Source organism: Pygocentrus nattereri, chromosome 11, assembly GCF_015220715.1.
Source record: "Pygocentrus nattereri isolate fPygNat1 chromosome 11, fPygNat1.pri, whole genome shotgun sequence".
Lineage (NCBI taxonomy): Eukaryota > Metazoa > Chordata > Actinopteri > Characiformes > Serrasalmidae > Pygocentrus > Pygocentrus nattereri.
In genome coordinates, this window is record NC_051221.1 from 1,773,943 (window position 1) to 1,797,650 (window position 23,708).

The following is a 23,708-nucleotide window of genomic DNA, read 5'->3' on the forward strand; positions in this document are numbered from 1 at the left end:
GGGAGACCACAACATACCAGTTAAATACTTCCAGTGCCATACCAACAAAAGTCTTCCAGTTATCTCTACTCCCATTTCTCCCCTGAGTAATCTTGTATGTCTGGAATTGTCCTGTTCCAACTAAAACCTGCTGCAGTTGTGCCGGTCATGAAGAAATCTGGTTTAGATTCAACTGGTTTAAATAATTTCAGATCAAACTCGAATCTCCCTTTCGCTGATAAACTACTGGAAAATGTCTCTCATGTTGCTCAAGGGGTTCCCCAGGGTTCTGTCCTTGGCCCTCTCCTCTTTATAATTTACAGACTTTCACAGGGCCGGATAATTAATCAGCATGGACTCAGTTTTCTTTGTTATGTGAATGAGAAACAGATATAAATCAGCTTCAACTCCTCCAATCTCTTGCCCCCTGCCTCTCTAACTGTCTGTTGGGATATTACAAGTTGGAAGAGCTGTAATTTGCTTATGCTTAACTCTGATGAGACTGATTTCCTAATTACCCCCAAAATATTTACTTGCACTCACTCTGATATGAGCTTTAACATTGACAGAGTTCATGTAAAACCCTCAGAACCTGTTTCTGATCTAGGGTGACACATTTAATTTATCACTTTCTATTGATTATCATATCAGCTCACTGATTAAACCACCTTCAGTCTCCTCTATAACATTTCCAGGGTCCGTCTCATGCTCAGTAGCAGTGATGCAGAAATGCTGATTAGTGTGTTTATGAGTATCTCTACACGCCAGCTCGTACACTCAGGTCTTCTGGTACTGCTTTCTTTACCCCAGTTCAGATCATCCTCAGACAGTGGTTCATTGTAACAGCTCCAGAACTTTGAAACTCACTTCCTCAAAGTCTGCATGATCTCACATTTGTCTCGGTCTTTAAGACACAAATCAAAACCTGCCTGTTTCTCAGTGATTTGCTTTTCTCTGAATTTCAATAATGTTTATATTTAAACCAACCTTGTGGGGAAGGCGCTATAAAAAGGAAACTTATTACTATTAAAAACACACAATTTCATTAAAACAAACAGTGCCTGGTTGGGTGGACAACAGTGTGATGCATCAGTGTTTTTAGCTTAATGAAAGTGGCTGATAGCGTCAAGAGTTCTTTAGAGTCTCTGAATCAGAAACATTACATTTATACAAAACTGAATAAAGATTTGATTTTATTGGGACAGAGTTGATCTGTTATCCATGTAACGACTTTTTTATGGTTTTATTTGTATATTTGTTATTTTTGTGAGTTTGTATTGGTTCATTCATTTTGTAATAATGGAAAGTTTTATGGACTATAATCTTGTTTCTAATGTCTGCTTGAAAAATAAATAATTTTGTCTCATCATTAATCTTTTTACAATAAAGCCTCAAAAAATCATGACAAAAAAAAGGAAACATGGCAGTTAATCAAATCTTCAAGCTTTATTTTCAGAGGAGAAATATAGAAACTTGATTCCAGAAATTACAGATCGAAGAAATGTTTACATGTTTATTGTTGCTGGTTGAGTATAAAGAAAATAACACAATAAACAATGAAAGACTATAGATATAAACACTGAAGATCTTTATTGTGATGATGAAGTTATGAGATGAAGATCAGAGCATTAAGCAGAGACATGTTTGAGCTCACTGAAGATCAAGAGGAGCTCTAGCAGCTCCAACACACGCGTGGACGCTCACTGCCCAGTGCATTGCTTCCAACTCAGGGTTTGCCTGACAGGACAAAAAGAGTCCTTGGTGGCCTCACAGGTCACTGTCTTCTTTAGCCACTGGTCCTCCTGGAGGGTCAGGGTGCTGCTCCAGCTGTAGAGGCCGTCGTCCTTCTGCAGAAGCCCGGGGCTCTGGCTAACCCCCGAGCTCCAGCTGCTCCCGTCCACCTTCCAGCTCAGCCTCCAGTCTGAGGGGAAGCCCTTGTTGGCCAAACACACGAGTGTGGCCTTCCCCTGCTGCAGCTCCACGCTGGAGGGGGGCAGGACCGTGAGGGTGGGCGCAGTCAAACCTAGGACACACACACAGTTTCATTTCCCTTATTTCTAACAGAGCACAACTGAGTTCAGTGATGCATTAAAAACCAAACTCTAATTACAACCTTAAACTCAACCGTTTCACACACAAAGTCATATTTCCAATCACATTCATAGCTGCACTTCATTTCCATTTTCATTAGAAAATATTACTGATTTCACTCAGTAAAACTCAGACATTCTGCACATCCTGTGATGGGAAATTTGAAATGGAACATGATTTTATTTCCTCCAAAACAATAAATAATCCCTATATAAATGGAGCTGCAGTCTCCATGTACTATGGCTTCAAAGCTTTAGAGCAGAAAACGCTGCTCATAATAACCTCCACATTGTGGCTTCCAGATGGAGACAGAACTGCTGTAATGGAGCCCAACACTGACACTACAATCCAGCTCTACATCTGATCTTTTTAAAGAAATGTCATTACTGAGCACTTCACAGGAAACCTTTAGGAAATATTAGTGTTTTAAAGAAAAGAAATCCAGTTCAGAAACAGGAGCTCGTGGTAAAGCCTAAAGCTCCATGCTCGCCACACTTCAGCCAAGTTCTAATGAAATACATTCAAATTTGTATCAGAACTGATTTAGAAGAACATCAAGTACGTCTGTACTGTCGATCCATAATCATTTTAATAAAACATTCCTTTTGAATAAGGAGGAAAAGTGGACTTACTTCCAACTGACAGTTTGGTTCCTCCACCAAAAGTGTACCACAGTGATACAAACTGGTTTACTGGCTGTACAAAAACCTCCTGCTCTAAACACGCCGCTCTCTTCAGCCTCTACACGCACTATTTCTGACCTATAATACAATATTAATGGGTTCTACAATCATCTCGTAATGGAATAAACTACACACTGTAGATCTGCACACGTTCTGCCTTTTATTCCCAACAAGGATTATTTTATAAGCAGTGAAATATCTAAACTGAGGACTCGCTTGGTTCTTTAGAATTTACACAGCAGACAAACTGAACTTCCTAAAGACTAAATATACAGTTTTAAATTGGTAGAAAATGTTCTAGATAAAAGTTCTTCTAAAAGTTTTAGATGAAAAGGTTCTTACTGTTTTCATTGTTTCCTCCACCAGAAAGTCCTCCAGCCCTGATCCAGACAGACTGGGTGGCAGTCGCAGCTGCAGAGACCCTCAAATGAAAGGCAGAGACAGTTAGAACTGCACAATAAGAGAGCGCCCTCTGCTGGACATTAAAGGGAATATTTCACTTCTAATCTCTCTAGAATTAGACAAGCCTGGCTGAGCTGAAGCAGCTCCCAGCAATAGTCTCCACTACTGACCTCCACAAACCTCTGAGCCCCCTTTATTGTTCCTCTCCACTTAGTACCTTAAGGATCATCTGGGGGAGTGAAATGTCGTATAACCCTCAAATCATTCTGTCTTCTTTCAGAAATCTCTGGTGGGAATCAGAAGAGATTTCATTTCCCCACATCTCTATAAAAAGCTGCACTTTAAACATCAGATTCCACCCAGAGCAGAAACATCTGATCAAACAAGATCAGATAAATATGATCATCTTTACTCAGTGTTGTTAGAAAGATGATTTCCATAGAGGCTCCACTTTGCATGATCAGCCCACGCTTCAGTGCTCTGCTAGTGTTTATAGTCCTGTGAGTTTAACACTTCATGACTGAGAGCTGCTGCCCCACAAACTTCACCCACAGCAACCATGACTTTGGTCTCCATCTTCATCTGGACGCTCACCCTCTGGACTCAAGGTGAGTTGTGCATTTGCCTCTTTGCACAACTGGACAAGGGAAGTATAATCTTTAAAATATATTGTTAAAACATATATATAAAAATAATGAGTTTTTACATTTTTTTAATATTTATAAATAAATGTATAAAACTAAAGTTTTAATCTACATGTATTTATTATTTTTTGGTTTCCAGGTTCCAGTGGTCAGGTGACTGTGACTCAGCCTCCTGTCATTTCTTCACTTCCAAAAGAAACAGTTCAAATCACCTGTAAAACCAGCCCTGCAGTTTACCGCTGGAGTGATGGGAATGAGGGACTGGCCTGGTATCAGCAGAAACCTGGAGAAGGTCCTAAACTGCTGATTTACTCAATTGATGACAGAGCCTCAGGAATTCCAGCTCGTTTCAGTGGCAGTGGATCTGGATCTGACTTCACTCTGACCATCAGTAATGTCCAGACTGAAGATGCAGGAGATTATTACTGTCAGAGTGAACATGAGATCAGTGGTAGCACTGTGTTCCCACAGTGTTTAGTAGGTGTACAAAAACCCCCCTCAGTCCAGCTGCACAGAGACTTCACTCTCACACTCATCAGTTTTTAGTAGGAGATCATATTCAGAGGTGAGTTCACTGTAAAACATAGTTTCTTTACTATAATCAATACTTTATATGATGCATTTATTCATTCAAATTATTTATTGAGTAAAGCCAGTTCAGTTCAGCAGAAATTCAGGCTCTTCAATAATATTCAGATTGAGACAGTAAGTTCAGATCTTTACTGATGTTTCTGTAAAACTGAAACACAGACAGTAAAAACATGTAAACTGTGTCTGTTATAAGCTTTGAAGATCAGGGTTTAATTTAATTAGAGCTGCTATAAAATCTTCATGTGCAGCACCGTTAGCTTAGCGCTAACATTACATTACAAACCCCTTAGAGGTGCTAATCTCACAATCTAGACTTTTTCATGTGATTTAATCCAAATGAATCCCGTCCACTCAACATTTAACATCTACAGCAGATCACTGTTCCTGTTATTTATTTATTTATGATGGAGTTTTGACATTAATGACCTGAACTGGAGGTCCAGCTCTGAAACTCACAGTTCAGGACTGAGTTCTATAGAGAAACTCAGAGCTTGAGTAGATTTTAGATCTGATACTTTTTTACTCCAGTTGTACTTTTACTGCTACTTCAGTCATGATTTCACTGAAGTATCAACACTTTCACTGGAGTCTGATTTGAAGCTGCTCTTTCTCTCTCAACACCTTTCACACTACACGACTTACACTGTTGTTCTGTGTTCCTACAGTGCAGAACTTCCCCAGAGTCTAACTGGACCTGATGGACACAGTGGTCAGTAGCAAATGGTGTGCTGTTAGACAGAGTGACCCACCATGGAGTCTGACAGGCAGACTGACCAGCAGGGGGAGCCACAGCCCACCTCAGCCCCTCCCAGCAGCCTCCTGGAGCTCCACCCTCCCACACTGATCAATTAAATCCACAGCCTCAGTTCTAAGAATTCTTCTGATTAGTGCAGCATAGCATTACTAAAATATGTCTTTATGTGGACTGATGTGATTTTCTCCATCCATTTTTTGAAGTCCTACCAAATATTTCTGCTAATATTTCTTGAACTTGGTGTTGACTGTTTTTTTTTCAAGATTTTTTGGATTTTGTTCTCATAGATTATATTCAAGGATTCACCAACAGTGCTGGTCAGTTCCAGTCTTGGAGACTGAACGCTCGACATATTACTGTATTTTTACTCTAACACACCTGACTCAACTGATACAGAGCTTAATGATCCCCTGATGGGTTGAAAAAGGTCTGAAACAGTAATGACCTGAACTGAAGGTCTAGCTCTAAAAGTCCCAGTTCAGGACTGAGTTCTATAGAGAAACTCAGAGTTCTGATATATTTTGGATCTGATCTTTTTATTTACTCCTATTTAATTTATAGTTTTACTGCTACTTCAGTCATGATTTCACTGAAGGATCAACACTTTCACTGGAGTCTGATTTGAAGCTGCTCTTTCTCTCTCAACACCTTTCACACTACACGACTTACACTGTTGTTCTGTGTTCCTACAGTGCAGAACTTCTCCAGAGTCTAACTGGACCTGATGGACACAGTGGTCAGCAGCAGCTGGTGTGCTGTTGAAGTGATCCACTATGTAGTCTGACTCCGAAGTCAAAGATGTTCCCAATCTAAAAACAGCATAAATGTTGTGACTGGCAGCGCTGTTACTGACCAGCCTGACCACCCAGCCCTCTACACACTGAGCTCCACCAGCTCAGAGGACTGTATGCTGTGGACTTCATCTCTGGCTAAGCCTTATTTCTAGTATATGTAAATATTTATACTGTAACTGTTTATTTAAGATGTTACCTGAACGTTATGCTGCTCCTCTGTACCTGCACTGTAGACTTTATATACTGACCACTGTTTACACCACTAGTACTTCTGCATTTACTGGACTGCAGTTCACCAGCACATTTCTGTCTCTATACCTGATACACTTGAATATCTGACTATGCACTAACTGTCTATACGTCCAGGACACCTATAACACTCGCCTACGCACATCTCGTCTACGTTGGACACCTGAACCTACTGACCGCACATTCTGTCTGTCTTTTACTGTCTTTAGTCTCTGCCCTGTTTACTATGCATCTCTTATTACTGCACTGGAAAAGTCGCCCCATAGTGTTTCATTATACTGTACTACCCTGTATTGTACAATGACAATAAAGTTGAACTGAACTGAATTGAATTGAACTGAATGATGAAGTTAAACACAGAATAAAAGAAACAGTAAAATGTAGATTCATATACTGACCTTTGTGCGTATCTAAAAGTGAAGATTTTATGGTTTGAAAAAAGCTCAGGGGAGTTTATTTTATATTGATATTTATTTTAGTTCATGTACTTGAGTGTTGAGTCCCGGAGGACACAGTGTCCATGATTTCCAAAAAGAATGACTGGTCCCACTTTATATTATGTGTCCATAATAACTGTGTAGTTACATATAAATAACACATGTAACAACAATGTAACTACATATGATTTAATCACTGTTACTAATTGATTAGAGAAGCACAAGTTGTGTAATTACACACGTGTATCACCTTCAGTTTGCCCCATGTAATTACACACGTGTATCACCTTCAGTTTGCCCCATGTAATTACACACGTGTATCACCTTCAGTTTGCCCCATGTAATTACACACGTGTATCACCTTCAGTTTGCCCCATGTAATTACACACGTGTATCTTGATAGTCGTAACAGTCTATTCTCACTCATGTAATTACATGAGGGTAATAACAAGTGTAATTACATTTGTAATTAGACTGGAACAGCAGTTTAGTTCTGGTCATGTCCAGCAGTAAAAGAAAGTATGGAATAACTTGCAGTAACACATTATTACACTGGACCATCCAGCTTTCCTAACGTTTAGATAATATCTATGCTGCTAGCGCCGTGACACTGTAACCAGTTTCAGCTTTAAACCATTCTGCAATGTGACGGTGCAGGAGACGTCCCCTTATCCTAAAATCTAACTTTAAAGACCTTAATTAAATGTGTTGTACCACCTCCAAAGCAACGTTTATATCACCACTCCATTACACAGGACCTACATAACAACTACACAGGAACTGTCCACTTATTATAAAGTGGAACTTTTACATAGTTACTCTGGAATAACTGTGTTTCATTATATTTCTCCAAGGAATTCCAGTGGATAGAGACCTTTGCGGGATCCAAGTTACACAGAATGTCAAATGTTTTCATGAATGTCCACATTATCACAGAAAACACACAAAATTAGATTTGACATCTTTATTGCAAGTCCTTTCAAATCAAACTCCTCAAATCAAACAGTTCTTAACCCTGAAGAAGTCTTCTCACTTTTCACAGCAACACTGAACATCTACTGCTGCACAATAGCAGACGAACTATAATAAACTACCCAGTAACTTTACTGTCGGAGTTTTTTATTCATTCACTTATAAAATAAACAGGACTACCTTAAAATATTATGTTCATCAATCATCTAACTAAGTTCACAGAAGAATAATGTCTCACATTTTACAAATGATTCTTCTCAGCTTGATGATCAGTTATTTAACTTTCACTGATCTTAAAAAATAAATAAAGCAAAGAGCAAACCATAAACACAACACAACAAAGAAAGAATCCACCAAAGGAAAAACTGATAACGGCCTGTTTGATTGATTTATTTCAAGCTGTAAGTAATTGGGAGCATGAATAACACCAGTGTTTATGGAGTAGTGCAGGGTCATGAGGTCACAGATCAGCCTGCACTGTAAACCCGAATATGTTCAATGAACCCAAAACATTTGGGGTAACACGTTGCCTCAAAAAAACTGATTTCTTAACCACTGAATAAACATAAAAGTTAAGGTTGACTGTACCATCATTTTAAGGTACACTGCATTGTTTGATTCAGTACAATAAACTATTCTCATGTTATACTAATCTATACTTATTAATTAGGTTGAAATTGATTGTTTGTTTACATAATTTAATATTATTTGTTATTTTTTCCAAACTTTTTAATTTGGCTAGTGCTAAATATGCACTTCATTTTACTACTAAACATGGGGTTGGGGTAATATGTGAATCTTTAGTCTTCAGCAGTATCGCACCTAGAGATATTTGTATGTACTTCCACATTTACATAGCACTTTCTTGGTAAAGTTGTGGGTTCAACACTAAATGGGGAAAACCTGCCAAACTAGAACCTGCATACTTAAACAATTCCAAAATAACAGCACATCTATTGCTGTAAGAGCTATGAATAAAACAAAACAAAACAGATTGACTGGTTTTTGAAGGTTTATTGTAATGCAGTCATGTAAAAACTGACAAACAAGAAAGCCATTCTACATTAGGGACATATATATATATATATATAAAACAAAGGGTTTTTATGTTTTACTTATCACATACAAAAATACACTTACCACTATATGTTCGGACAGTTTATTATGGGATAGACTGGTTAAGATTGTAATTTGCACACATGCTACTGAATAAAGGATTTCCCACTACTGTGGCAGCATCCTCCTCCCACCACCTCTACAATGACTGTAGAGGTGGCAGGTGCTACCACAGCAGTGACAAATACTCTAAAAAGTAGCATGTGTGCAAATCTCAATCTTGACCAGTATATACACACCAAACTATCTGAAAACATGGTGGGAAGTGTAAAATACCAACCGTGACCTGTAGGCCAAAAAACCTATTTGCCAACACTGTCAAATGACCATGACTGTAAACGCCAATATACCCTTATTTTACACAAGACAGTGGAATCAGCTGTGTGCACCTTTCCTTTCAACTCCTCCCTACCGAAAGAGAACCTGCTGAATGAATTGAAGGTTATGTTTACCATGCACCTTGGGTAATTTGTGTACAGGTATGGTCATTTGACAGTGTTGGTGCTACCCTATTTCAGAGAACAAAGTAGCATAAAGTGCATATAAATAAAGTCGCTGCCTTCCACAACAGAAACTCCGGCAACGGCACTTTGTAAAAACAAATTTTTCAAAACTTTTTTTTTCAATTGTTCACACACCAAATGTAACATCACTTTTTTCAACAGCCTTTGTACCTTAAGAGTTCTAAAATGGTTATTCATGACACTTAAAACAGAATTTAAAATAAAAGTGGAACTTTTACATAGTTACTCTGGAATAACTGTGTTTCATTATATTTCTCCAAGGAATTCCAGTGGATAGAGACCTTTGCGGTATCCAAGTTACACAGAATGTCAAATGTTTTCATGAATGTACACATTATCACAGAAAACACACAAAATTAGATTTGCCTCGTCTCACCTGTTTACATAGAAGTCACTGGAGACGACTGATGACGTCTCTGGTGCTTGAAGGGTCGTCCCATTTCATAGGGGGGAAGATTTCAACCACTAGCCCTTCTGACGCCGTCTCAAGAGGGAGGGTTACCCTCAAAAACAAGGGGTAGGGGTAGAAATAAGAAATGGGACTGGGCCTTAATTAATAAAGTGTCCTGAAGGGATAAAACAGGTCTTACATACTTAATGTGTGAGGTCACTGAGACCTGAATAACACCAGTGTTTATGGAGTAGTGCAGGGTCATGAGGTCACAGATCAGCCTGATGTTTATTAGGTACAGGATTATCTCTCAACTGCAGCTCTAACACAGAGAATTCCTCTTTATTTGGTGATGCTGCCCTGTTTATGTACCACGTCTGTTCACTGTGAAAGCAGAGCGGCAGCCTTTCTAGTGACCGTAGTCCCGTCAGTGAAAAGAGACCCACTTCCCCCACAAGGAGGCGCTGTTGTATAAGTTAAACAGAGACGTTGGAGATGGTGGACTTGTAGTTAAAGCCTGTGATGAGTCTTAAACAGTAGTGTGGACTTCATTACTGCTTGAAGGGGAGGAGTTAATTCTCTAGACTCCTTAAACTGCTGTGCTGTTTATTCCACTCTAGTTTATTTCAGACCACACAAGCTAATGAATGAGTGGAGCTCTGAGCCGTGAGCTGCTGTGCTGTGGTGGAAAGTTCTCAGCTTGGAGAAATAAAGGCTTTGGAGCAGCATCAGTGGATCTCTCCTCTCACAGTCCTTTACCTGCCTGACAGTTCAGTAGTTTATTCTCAAAGGTTCCTCACACTGGTTCTCAGTTCCAGCCCTGAACGCTCTACAGTCCTCATACTTTTGTAGTCTTAGTCCAGCACACTGGACTAAACCCATGAAGGGCTTTAGAATTACCTGATGAGTTTAATGAGGGACGAGATACTACGACTACGAAGCAGCACTAAAGGAAGAAGTGAAACCAGCCCCCCCACAGCCCACCAAGCTGAACACAAACAAGCAGTTTTAAGCAGTAAACAGTCAGACAGAGAGAGAGAGAGAGAGAGAGAGAGAGAGAGCAGTGGGGTGGAACCCAGATCTGCATGAACAGGCCTGAGTCGTCCTCTTTCTCCCAGAATAGAGCAGCACTTTCACCAGATGTTCAGCTTCATTCAGCCAAACTCCCTCAAGATCAACACACAGCACTGCACTGAATCTCCAGCTGAACTCCCTCTCTAACAACACTGACCATCACCATTCATCACAGTAAAGAACTCAGACTGAACTCAAAAGAACTGGAAACTATGCAGCAGCACTAATGCGTTCTAGCACTGGAGAACATCTACTGGTTCCTCTTTCCACAGTGGAACAACTAGAACTTTCCTAACTCCTAATCTAACTACCATCAGATGAAGTGTCATAGAAACAGTTCAAACCTCTCATTAAAACCTGTGAATGTCTTCATCCAGGAGAACCTCACTGACCTCAGACCAGCTGGTCATCATGATCTGCAGCTGATAATGAGGGGATTAAATGAATCTCCTGTTTAAATAGAATAAAAGTCTCTTTTCACAGTGAGTTTGGTTCCTCCACTGAAAGAGAACCACAGTGCTACATTTCAGTGAAGTCATTGTACATAAACCTCCATCACTCCTCACTGTTCACCCTGAGCTCTTCTACACTCATCAACTCTTGCTTTAGAAATGAACGTCTAGCACTGAATGAACAGAACTGAGCTGATACTTTTTAATCAGATCTAAATAATCAGACGTGTTTATTATGGAGGTGTTTGGTGAGTCCATTTCCATAGAGGCTCCACTTTGCATGATCAGCCCACGCTTCAGTGCTCTGCTAGTGTTTATAGTCCTGTGAGTTTAACACTTCATGACTGAGAGCTGCTGCCCCACAAACTTCACCCACAGCAACCATGGCTTTGGTCTCCATCTTCATCTGGACGCTCACCCTCTGGACTCAAGGTCACTCGCTCATTTATCTTTGTGTAAATTTATTTCTGTCCTGTTTGATGTACATTTTGTTGTATTTTACATTTCATACAATATTTCTTTTAATGTTTTCATCCTTTTTTGTTTTACTTTCTCAGGATCCAGTGGTCAGGTGACCGTGACTCAGACTCCTGCAGTGAAAACTGTTTCTCCAGGAGACTCAGTTACCATCAGCTGTAGAACCAGCACTAGCGTTAATGGTGGTGACAAGTTAGCCTGGTATCAGCAGAAACCTGGAGAAGCTCCTAAACTCCTGATCTACTGGGCTAACAGCAGACAGTCAGGTGTTCCAGCTCGTTTCAGTGGCAGTGGATCTGGATCTGTCTTCACTCTGACCATCAGTAATGTCCAGACTGAAGATGCAGGAGATTATTACTGTCAGAGTTATCATTATATCAGTAGTACTGCTGTGTTCCCACAGTGTTTAGTCGGTGTACAAAAACCCCCCTCAGTCCAGCTGCACAGAGACTGCACTGCTGCAGCTGGACTCTACTGCAGGTGCTGAGGGGGAGGATGGACACACACAATAACACACTCTGTGGAAATCAGGACTTTAGATGGAGTTTGTTCTTCTGTTCATTAGACTGGAAATGCTTTGTGGTTTTAGGGGTTTATTTCCTGATCTCCACAGGTCTGGAACTAGCTGTAGAGTTCAGCTCCAGTCTCATTTATTCTAAAGTTTATTATAAGGATCTGGACAGATTATGAAATGGATGTTTCTCTCAGTCCTGAGAAGGAGGGAGTCCCTGAAGAAGTCCTTCAACAAACTCAGACTCATCAGCTTTTAGCAGGAGATGATCTTTACAGGGTGAGTACTAAGCAGTTACATGTAAATCGGATGAATTCATAATGGAATTATTATCTGTCCAGCTGGTCAGCCAAGGTCCAGTTAAAAAACTGTATTCTTTTAAAAAACATTCAGGTTTAAAAGATTTTAATTTTTATACACATAAACTGTCACTGTAAACATCAGTTACATGAATTCATTTATTCTCTGCTTGTGTAGGTCAAATGCAGTCAAAAGCCTTTCCAAAATAGCAAAATAATGAAGAATTTATATTTATTTTATTCAAAATATAGAATTCACTTAAAACTACAAATTCCTTTTTTTAATCAAATAATCAAAGTTAGTTATAGGAATGATAAAAAATACCATCACTGTAGGTCTGGAACATGAAACTACGTCACTGAAACTGAACAGAAGTGATAACAGGCTCTTCCAATAACATTACAGAGATACAGGTTCAGGTCAGATCTTTACTGAAGAAGTCACTGTAAAACAGAAACACAGTTAAAATATGTAGACAGAATGTCTGTTATAAGCTTGGAAGGTCTGTTTAAGTAAGATGTTCCATATAATATTAACATGCACCACTGTCAGCTTGGTGCTAACATAACATTACAAACCCCTTATGGGCACTAGCATCGCCAGAGCTGTTGATAAGATAAACTAAAGCCTCTCACAGAGTGATGTAGAGGGTTTCTGCATTAATCATTATTGGGCTGGTCTGCTGCTGCTCACACCTCTCATTTTGGGGCATTAGCAATTTATTTTACCACAAAATGCATAAGAAGTTTATTTAGTAACACCTTTCTGGGATCTTTTGGAGAAAATTATCTCTAAAATTGTACTTTTCATAGTACTTTAGTCATTATTTCACTGAAGTATCAACACTTTCACTGGAGTCTGATTTGAAGCTGCTCTTTCTCTCTCAACACCTTTCACACTACATGACTTACACTGTTGTTCTGTGTTCCTACAGTGCAGAACTTCCCAAGAGTCTAACTGGACCTGATGGACACAGTGGTCAGTAGCAGTTGGTGTGCTGTTAGACAGAGTGACCCACCATGGACTCTGACTTCAAAGAGATGTGACCGATCACAAAGCAGTACAGATATCACCAATGAGATAAAATGGAATTTAACACATAAATCATGAAGTAAATATGAATAACTCAGTAAAAAGTAGATTTCTCTACATGAGTGGAAATGAAAGTATTATAATTTCAAAACAAATCACCTGTATTTTAGTACATGGAACTGTTGAGGAAATATAACTAGTTAATATTCATCTCTGCTCTTCACTATACAGCAACACAAATCCCCCACTGCTCCTGATACTCCGGGTGTTCCCCAGGGTTCTGTTATGGGCCCCCCTGTTTTCATAGTTTATATGCAGTCCAATAGTCAAATTCATGGATTATGTGTTCATTGTTACATTTCTGATACCCAAATCTATATTAACTCCCTTTCTAACTACCTGCATCTGTGATGTTAAGATTTGGTTAAACTCTAATTTACTTAAATTCAACACAAATAAAACTGATGTTCTAATTATTACCCTAATACTTGTATCACCTCCCTCTCTGAAAGTATGTTGATAGTGATGAGTTCAAATAAAACCCTCACAAACTCTTCATGATCATGGTGTCATATTTGATTCCTCACTCACTTCTGAATCCCATATTATCTCACTGATCCAGACTGTCTTCTACCACCTTCCTCATATCTCCAGACTCCGCCCCATGATTATCAGCAGTGCTGCAGAAATGTAGATTAGATCTTTATCAGTTCCACCTTCATTACTGTAATGACCTTCTTAGTGGACTCCCAGTTAAACTCCTCCCTAAATACCAGTCTGTTCAGAACTCAGCAGCTGCAGTCCTCACTCACACTAAGCACTCTGCCCTCATCACACCTGCTCTCCATAACCTGCACTGCTTATCTGCCCCTTTGTGTGGTCAATACAGGCTGCTGCTCATGACCTTCACAGACATGCATGGCCTTGACCTTCATACCTTACTAACCTCCTCCATCTCTACACGCCAGCTGGGACACTCAGGTCTTCTGGAGCTGGTCTGATTAGAGTGAATCAGACTGTCCTCAGTCAGTGGGAGAGAATTTAGTGGAACAGCTCCAAACCTCTGGAACTCCCCTCTATCTCTGTCTTTAACACACAACTCAAACCCCCCTGTTCACTCAGTGCTTTACCTCCCTTTACATGTTCATTCAGATGGAGCTGATGCTCTTCTCCTGTATGTTAGAGCTCTTTCTGTTTGTTTCTGCACTCGTTCTGTTTCACTGTTACCTGCTTTGAGTTTAATAAAGGTGCTGTAGAAATAAAACAGGTTATTATTTGACTGACACACTGATGGTCATCAGCAGCACTAAAGGAAGAAGTGAAACCAGCCCCCCACAGCCCACCCAGCTGAACTCAAACAAGCAGTTTTAAGCAGGAAACAGTCAGACAGAGAGAGAGAGAGAGAGAGAGAGAGAGAGAGAGAGAGAGAGAGAGAGAGAGAGAGAGAGACAGAGAGAGAGAGACAGAGAGAGAGAGAGAGAGAGAGACAGAGAGTGAGCGAGAGACAGAGAGAGAGAGACAGAGAGAGAGAGAGAGAGAGAGAGAGAGAGAGAGAGAGAGAGAGAGAGAGAGAGAGAGAGAGCAGTGGGGTGGAACTCAGATCTGCATGAACAGGCCTGAGTCGTCCTCTTTCTCCCAGAATAGAGCAGCACTTTCACCAGATGTTCAGCTTCATTCAGCCAAACTCCCTCAAGATCAACACACAGCACTGCACTGAATCTCCAGCTGAACTCCCTCTCTAACAACACTGACCATCACCATTCATCACAGTAAAGAACTCAGACTGAACTCAAAAGAACTGGAAGCTATGCAGCAGCACTAATGCGTTCTAGCACTGGAGAACATTTACTGGTTCCTCTTTCCACAGTGGAACAACTAGAACTTTCCTAACTCCTAATCTAACTACCATCCAATGAAGAGTCATAGAAACAGTTCAAACCTCTCATTAAAACCTGTGAATGTCTTCATCCAGGAGAACCTCACTGACCTCAGACCAGCTGGTCATCATGATCTGCAGCTGATAATGAGGGGATTAAATGAATCTCCTGTTTAAATAGAATAAAAGTCTCTTTTAACAGTGAGTTTGGTTCCTCCACTGAAAGAGAACCACAGTGCTACATTTCAGTGAAGTCATTGTACATAAACCTCCATCACTCCTCACTGTTCACCCTGAGCTCTTCTACACTCATCAACTATTGATGAGCTTTAGAAATGAACGTCTAACACTGAATGAACAGAACTGAGCTGATACTTTTTAATCAGATCTGAATAATCAGACGTGTTTATTATGGAGGTGTTTGGTGAGTCCATTTCCATAGAGGCTCCACTTTGCATGATCAGCCCATGCTTCAGTGCTCTGCTAGTGTTTATAGTCCTGTGAGTTTAACACTTCATGACTGAGAGCTGCTGCCCCACAAACTTCACCCACAGCAACCATGACTTTGGTCTCCATCTTCATCTGGACGCTCACCCTCTGGACTCAAGGTCACTCACTCATTTATCTTTGTGTAAATTAATTTCTGTCCTGTTTGATGTACATTTTGTTGTATTTTACGTTTCATACAATATTTCTTTCAATGTTTTCATCCTTTTTTTTTCTTTTACTTTTTCAGGATTCAGTGGTCAGATAACTGTGACTCAGACTCCTGCAGTGAAAACTGTTTCTCCAGGAGACTCAGTTACCATCAGCTGTAGAACCAGCCCTGCAGTATATAACAATAACTGTTTAGCCTGGTATCAGCAGAAACCTTGAGAAGTTCCTAAACTCCTGATCTACTACGCTACCAGTAGACAGTCAGGTGTTCCAGCTCGTTTCAGTGGCAGTGGATCTGGATCTGACTTCACTCTGACCATCAGTAATGTCCAGACTGAAGATGCAGGAGATTATTACTGTCAGAGTTATCATTATATCAGTAGCACAAACCTGTTCCCACAGTGTTTAGTAGGCGTACAAAAACCCCCCTAAGTCCAGCTGCACAGAGACTGCACTGCTGCAGCTGGACTCTACTGCAGGTGCTGAGGGGGAGGATGGACACACACAATAACACACTCTGTGGAAATCAGGACTTTAGATGGAGTTTGTTCTTCTGTTCATTAGACTGGAAATGCTTTGTGATTTTAGGGGTTTATTTCCTGATCTCCACAGGTCTGGAACTAGCTGTAGAGTTCAGCTCCAGTCTCATTTATTCTAAAGTTTATTATAAGGATCTGGACAGATTATGAAATGGATGTTTCTCTCAGTCCTGAGAAAGAGGGAGTCCCTGAAGAAGTCCTTCAACAAACTCAGACTCATCAGCTTTTAGTAGGAGATGATCTTTTCAGGGTGAGTACTAAGCAGTTACACGTAAATCGGATTCATTCATAATGGAATTATTATCTGTCCAGCTGGTCAGCCAAGGTCCAGTTAAAAAAGACTGCATTCTTTTAAAAAACATTCAGGTTTAAAAGATTTAAATTTTTATACACATAAACTGTCACTGTAAACATCAGTTACATAAATTCATTTATTCTCTGCTTGTGTAGGTCAAATGCCGTCAAAAGCCTTTCCAAAATAGCAAAATAATGAACTATTTATATTTATTTTATTCAAAATATAGAATTCATTTAAAACTACAAATTACTTTTTTTAATCAAATAATCAAAGTTAGTTATAGGAATGATAAAAATACCATCACTGTAGGTCTGGAACATGAAACTACGTCACTGAAACTGAACAGAAGTGATAACAGGCTCCTCCAATAACATTACAGAGATACAGGTTCAGGTCAGATCTTTACTGAAGAAGTCCCTGTAAAACAGAAACACAGTTAAAATATGTAGACAGAATGTCTGTTATAAGCTTGGAAGGTCTGTTTAAGGAAGATGTTCCATATAATATTAACATGCACCACTGTTAGCTTGGTGCTAACATAACATTACAAACCCCTTATGGGCACTAGCATCGCCAGAGCTGTTGATAAGATAAACTAAAGCCTCTCACAGAGTGATGTAGAGGGTTTCTGCATTAATCATTATTGGGCTGGTCTGCTGCTGCTCACACCTCTCATTTTGGGGCATTAGCATTTTATTTTACCACAAAATGCATAAGAAGTTTATTTAGTAACACCTTTCTGGGATCTTTTGGAGAAAATAATCTCTAAAATTGTACTTTTCATAGTACTTTAGTCATTATTTCCCTGAAGTATCAACACTTTCACTGGTGTCTGATTTGAAGCTGCTCTTTCACTCCCAACACCTTTCACACTACACGACTTACACTGTTGTTCTGTGTTCCTACAGTGAAGAACTTCCCAAGAGTCTAACTGGACCTGATGGAAACAGTGGTCAGTAGCAGGTGATGAGCTGTTAGACAGAGTGACCCACCATGGAGTCTGACTTCAAAGAGATGTGACCGATCACAAAGCAGTACAGAGATCACCAATGAGATAAAATGGAATTTAACACATGAATCATGAAGTAAATATGAATAACTCAGTAAAAAGTAGATTACTCCACTTGAGTGGAAATGAAAGTATTATAATTTGAAAACAGTCAGGAGAAAACAAATCACCTGTATTTTAATACATGGAACTGTTGAGGAAATATAACTAGTTATTATTCATCTGTGCTCTTCACTATACAGCAACACAAATCCCCCACTGCTCCTGATACTCCGGGTGTTCCCCAGGGTTCTGTTATGGGCCCCCCTGTCTTTATAGTTTATATGCTGTCCAACAGTCAAATTCATGGATTATGTGTTCATTGTTACATTTCTGATATCCAAATCTATATTAACTCCCTTTCTAAGTACCTGTATCTGTGATGTTAAGATTTGGTTAAGCTCTAATTTACTTAAATTCAACACGAATAAAACTGATGTTCTAATTATTACCCTAATACTTGTATCACCTCCCCCTCTGAAAGTATGTTGATATTGATGAGTTTATATAAAACCCTCACAATCTGATCATAATCATGGTGTCATATTTGATTCCCCACTCATTTCTCATCATCACACCTGCTCTCCATAACCTACACTGCTTATCTGCCCCTTTGTGTGGTCAATACAGGCTGCTGCTCATGACCTTCACAGACATAGGCACAGGCAAAGTATCACTCAGTAAAAAGTAGTTTACTCATTAATATACTTCAGTAAAAGTACATGCATTATGATATGAAAATACTCAGGAGAGTACAAACCACCTTCCTCATATCTCCAGTCTCCGCCCCATGATTATCAGCAGTGCTGCAGAAATGTAGATTAGATCTTTATCAGTTCCACCTTCATTACTGTAATGACCTTCTTAGTGGGCTCCCAGTTAAACTCCTCCCTAAATACCAGTCTGTTCAGAACTCAGCAGCTGGAGTCCTCACTCACACTAAGCACTCTGCCCTCATCACACCTGCTCTCCATAACCTACACTGCTTATCTGCCCCTTTGTGTGGTCAATACAGGCTGCTGCTCATGACCTTCACAGACATGCATGGCCTTGAGCTTCATACCTTACTGACCTCCTCCATCTCTGCACGCCAGCTCGGACACTCAGGTCTTCTGGAGCTGGTCTGATTAGAGTGAATCAGACTGTCCTCAGTCAGTGGGAGAGAATTTAGTGGAACAGCTCCAAACCTCTGGAACTCCCCTCTATCTCTGTCTTTAACACACAACTCAAACCCCCCTGTTCACTCAGTGCTTTACCTCCCTTTACATGTTCATTCAGATGGAGCTGATGCTCTTCTCCTGTATGTTAGAGCTCTTTCTGTTTGTTTCTGCACTCGTTCTGTTTCACTGTTACCTGCTTTGAGTTTAATAAAGGTGCTGTAGAAATAAAACAGGTTATTATTTGACTGACACACTGATGGTCATCAGCAGCACTAAAGGAAGAAGTGAAACCAGCCCCCCACAGCCCACCCAGCTGAACACAAACAAGCAGTTTTAAGCAGTAAACAGTCAGACAGAGAGAGACAGAGAGAGAGAGAGAGAGAGAGAGAGACAGAGAGAGAGAGAGAGACAGAGAGAGAGAGAGAGAGAGAGTGACCAGTGGGGTGGAACTCAGATCTGCATGAACAGGCCTGAGTCGTCCTCTTTCTCCCAGAATAGAGCAGCACTTTCACCAGATGTTCAGCTTCATTCAGCCAAACTCCCTCAAGATCAACACACAGCACTGCACTGAATCTCCAGCTGAACTCCCTCTCTAACAACATGGAGTCACTGAGAAGAAGTAGTGGAAGTCCTAGAGAAGTATGGACTTCAGTATCAGACCCCTTTCCTTATATTCAAGTTTATTTTCACTGATTTATGTCAGGCTGTGTGATGAATCCAGTGAGACAGTGGGCCACAAGTCTAGAGGGTTTGGAGATCTGGAAGAGGAGTTTGATTTAGACGGCACCAAGACAGACACAGGCACAGAAAAAGTACAGATGCCTTTGAACTTTGGTGCTGGTCAAGACTTTTGATAGAAACATGGACAGTAAAGGAAATGGACCCTCAACCAAATGAAGCCTCACCTCCCCTCTCACAGCCCAGACACCCAAACTGAAGATCACAGTTTAAACACTTTCTGAGAAGAACAGTTCAGTGGAAAGAGAACATTTAACTGTAGGACAGTTGAGGGTAAAAGATGAGGAGAACGACCAGCTACAAGATGGATGAAGACAACCAGAGGAATCATAAACCAGCCATTCAGAAGCTCAAAGACCCAAACAGAAGACAGAACGTTCTGAATGAACGTCCACATGGTGGGCAGGGGTCAGATAATAGGTACTGACTGACTGGTAGCAGATGACCGCATAACAACTCCATCTGTCCTGTATTAACAGGAGCGAGCTTGAAGAACTGGTGGGGACTTCAAGCTCTTTGTGTCTAACACTGTTACACATTCAGCTGGCTGGTTTGATCAGGACTAAAAGTGTTATTCCATAAAATCTCGTCCGTCTCATTTAGGTGGAAACCAGTGATTTAGGGAAGTGTCAGAGGATTTCATAGACTTAAATGGGAATGTTCTACTGCACTGAGGTGAAAGTTGACCCCTTAAATGGCCAGGACCACCGGCCAGGACCACCAGCAGGCCCAAAGTTTTATTTCACAATTCTATAACCTCAGAATACCTCAACCAGTTTGCACTGGAATCCCTGCAGTTATTGAATTAAATATGACTGAGCCACTCATAGTAATCTGCTCTCACAGCAGTCTACACTGCTCTGTCCACCAGTGACTGCACACGTCAGACTTTTACACTAAACTGAGTTAATTTGTCAGTTTTAAAGACCAAAATGTGTTTTCAGCTTAAATCCCGGTCAATTCATGTCAACAGCAGAGACATGGTATGTAATCTACAGGAGACCCATAGGCTTTAAGTTCAGACAAACGCTGTTAAAACACTGTGAGAAACACTTTGAATCGTGAGAATTTAAACAAACATGTAAGAGAAAATATCCGTCACATTCGTGTGTAAAACAGATTCTCTATAATATAATAACATAAAGTTTAATAGAGACGGAGAAATTTCAGGTGTTCTAAGAAAGCAGGCCTGAGAGGATGCTGGGATTTTAACCCGTCATCACAGACACTCACTTTAAGAAATTCATAACACATAAAGAACCTAAATAAACGGAACGAGTAAATGTCTGATTGTGTGGGAAACAGTGTGAGGGATCAGTGTGTTCAGGTTAATGAACGCTGCTGGTAGATTCTGCAGGTCTTTAGAGTCTCTGAATCAGAAACATTACATTCAGTAAACATTTCCAGTAAATTAATCATCAAAGAAATGTTTACATGTTTATTGTTGCTGGTTTAGTATAAAGAAAATAACACAATAAACAATGAAAGACTGTAGATATTAATACTGAAGCTCTTTATTGTGATGATGAAGTGATGAGATGAAGATCAGAGCATTAAGCAGAGCCATGTTTGAGCTCACTGAAGATCAAGAGGAGCTCTAGCAGCTCCAACACACGCGTGGACGCTCACTGCCCAGTGCATTGCTCTCTGCTCAGGGTGTGGCTGACAGGAGTCTGGGAGTCCTTGGTGGCCTCACAGGTCACTGTCTTCTTTAGCCACTGGTCCTCCTGGAGGGTCAGGGTGCTGCTCCAGCTGTAGAGGCCGTCGTCCTTCTGCAGAAGCCCGGGGGTCTGGCTAACCCCCGAGCTCCAGCTGCTCCCGTCCACTTTCCAGCTCAGCCTCCAGTCTGAGGGGAAGCCCTTGTTGGCCAAACACACGAGTGTGGCCTTCCACTGCTGCAGCTCCACGCTGGAGGGGGGCAGGACCGTGAGGGTGGGCGCGGCCACACCTAGGACACACACACAGTTTCATTTCCCTTATTTCTAACAGAGCACAACTGAGTTCAGTGATGCATTAAAAACCAAACTCTAATTACAACCTTAAACTCAACCGTTTCACACACAAACTCATATTTCCAATCACATTCATAGCTGCACTTCATTTCCATTTTCATTAGAAAATATTACTGAATTTCACTCAGTAAAACTCGGACATTCTGCACATCCTGTGATGGGAAATTTGAAATGGAACATGATTTTATTTCCTCCAAAAAAATAAATAAATGGAACTGCAGTCTCCATGTACTATGGCTTCAAAGCTTTAGAGCAGAAAACGCTGCTCATAATAACCTCCACATTGTGGCTTCCAGATGGAGACAGAACTGCTGTAATGGAGCCCAACACTGACACTACAATCCAGCTCTACATCTGATCTTTTTAAAGAAATGTCATTACTGAACACGTCACAGGAAACCTTTAGGAAATATTAGTGTTTTAAAGAAAAGAAATCCAGTTCAGAAACAGGAGCTCGTGGTAAAGCCTAAAGCTCCACGCTCGCCACACTTCAGCCAAGGTGTAATGAAATACATTCAAATTTGGATCAGAACTGATTTAGAAGAACATCAAGTACGTCTGTACTGTTGATCCATAATCATTTTAATAAAACATTCCTTTTGAATAAGGAGGAAAAGTGGACTTACTTCCAACTGACAGTTTGGTTCCTCCACCAAAAGTCCTCCACAGTGATACAAACTGGTTTACTGGCTGTACAAAAACCTCCTGCTCTAAACTCGCCGCTCTCTTCAGCCTCTACACGCACTATTTCTGACCTATAATACAATATTAATGGGTTCTACAATCATCTAATAATGGAATAAACTACACACTGTAGATCTGCACACGTTCTGCCTTTTATTCCCAACAAGGATTATTTTATAAGCAGTGAAATATCTAAACTGAGGACTCGCTTGGTTCTTTAGAATTTACACAGCAGACAAACTGAACTTACTAAACACTAAATATACAGTTTTAAATTGGTAGAAAATGTTCTAGATAAAAGTTCTTCTAAAAGTTTTAGATGAAAAGGTTCTTACTGTTTTCATTGTTTCCTCCACCAAAAAGTCCTCCAGCCCTGATCCAGACAGACTGAGTGGCAGTTGTAGCTGGAGAAACCCTCAAATGAAAGGCAGAGACAGTTAGAACTGCACAATAAGAGAGCGCCCTCTGCTGGACATTAAAGGGAATATTTCACTTCTAATAGAGGCTCCACTTTGCATGATCAGCCCACGCTTCAGTGCTCTGCTAGTGTTTATAGTCCTGTGAGTTTAACACTTCATGACTGAGAGCTGCTGCCCCACAAACTTCACCCACAGCAACCATGACTTTGGTCTCCATCTTTGTCTGGACGCTCACCCTCTGGACCCAAGGTAAGTAACTCTATTTATCTTGGTGGTTTTCTTCCAGTAATTGTAATGAAAATCTGTGATACAGAATAATTGTGCACACAAATATAAGCATCAGTGAAGACGCCTTTATCTGAATTCATTTGTGTAAATTCTCTACCATTACAATTACTTTTTATATGCTTTTTATTTTTTACTGTTTGTTTGTATTTTAAATGTGTTCACATTAATTTCATTTCATTTCTCTCAGGATTTCTATTGATTTTATATTTCATTTTTTTTTTTGGTTCTTCATTTTTTTCAGGATGCAGTGTTCAGGTGACTGTGACTCAGATCCTGCAGTGAAAATTGTTTCTCCAGGAGACTCAGTTACCATCAGCTGTAGAACCAGCACTGCAGTTTACCGCTGGAGTGATGGGGATGAAGGATTATTCTGGTACCAGCAGAAACCTGGAGAAGCTCCTAAACTCCTGATCTACTACGCTACCAGTAGACAGTCAGGTATTCCAGCTCGTTTCAGTGGCAGTGGATCTGGATCTGACTTCACTCTGACCATCAGTAATGTCCAGACTGAAGATG

At 40.4% G+C, this 23,708-nt stretch overlaps 3 long non-coding RNA genes and 2 gene segments (V, D, J or C); 3 read left to right on the top strand and 2 right to left on the bottom strand.

The window, feature by feature from the left end:
- Window positions 1-1,550: 1,550 nt before the first annotated feature.
- On the bottom strand, window positions 1,551-3,384 carry LOC108413907. The segment is given in 4 exon segments: window positions 1,551-2,002; window positions 2,703-2,811; window positions 3,096-3,164; window positions 3,373-3,384. Coding segments are annotated over 4 exon segments (513 nt in total).
- A 334-nt stretch (window positions 3,385-3,718) lies between these two features.
- LOC119264380 lies at window positions 3,719-6,469 on the top strand. Its single transcript, XR_005130989.1, has 3 exons — window positions 3,719-3,763; window positions 3,939-4,364; window positions 5,056-6,469. It is a non-coding gene; the product is annotated as an uncharacterized LOC119264380 (long non-coding RNA).
- A 5,067-nt stretch (window positions 6,470-11,536) lies between these two features.
- On the top strand, window positions 11,537-12,069 carry LOC119264367 (the record flags this gene model as incomplete). The annotated part of the segment is given in 2 exon segments: window positions 11,537-11,585; window positions 11,711-12,069. Coding segments are annotated over 2 exon segments (408 nt in total), but the record flags the coding sequence as incomplete, so codon positions are not given.
- Window positions 12,070-12,244: 175 nt separating this feature from the next.
- LOC119264390 lies at window positions 12,245-14,031 on the top strand. Its single transcript, XR_005131000.1, has 2 exons — window positions 12,245-12,420; window positions 13,376-14,031. It is a non-coding gene; the product is annotated as an uncharacterized LOC119264390 (long non-coding RNA).
- Window positions 14,032-21,213: 7,182 nt separating this feature from the next.
- LOC119264384 lies at window positions 21,214-23,005 on the bottom strand. Its single transcript, XR_005130993.1, has 2 exons — window positions 22,821-23,005; window positions 21,214-21,737 (listed from the first exon to the last, which is right to left on the bottom strand). It is a non-coding gene; the product is annotated as an uncharacterized LOC119264384 (long non-coding RNA).
- Between the last annotated feature and the right edge of the window lie 703 nt (window positions 23,006-23,708).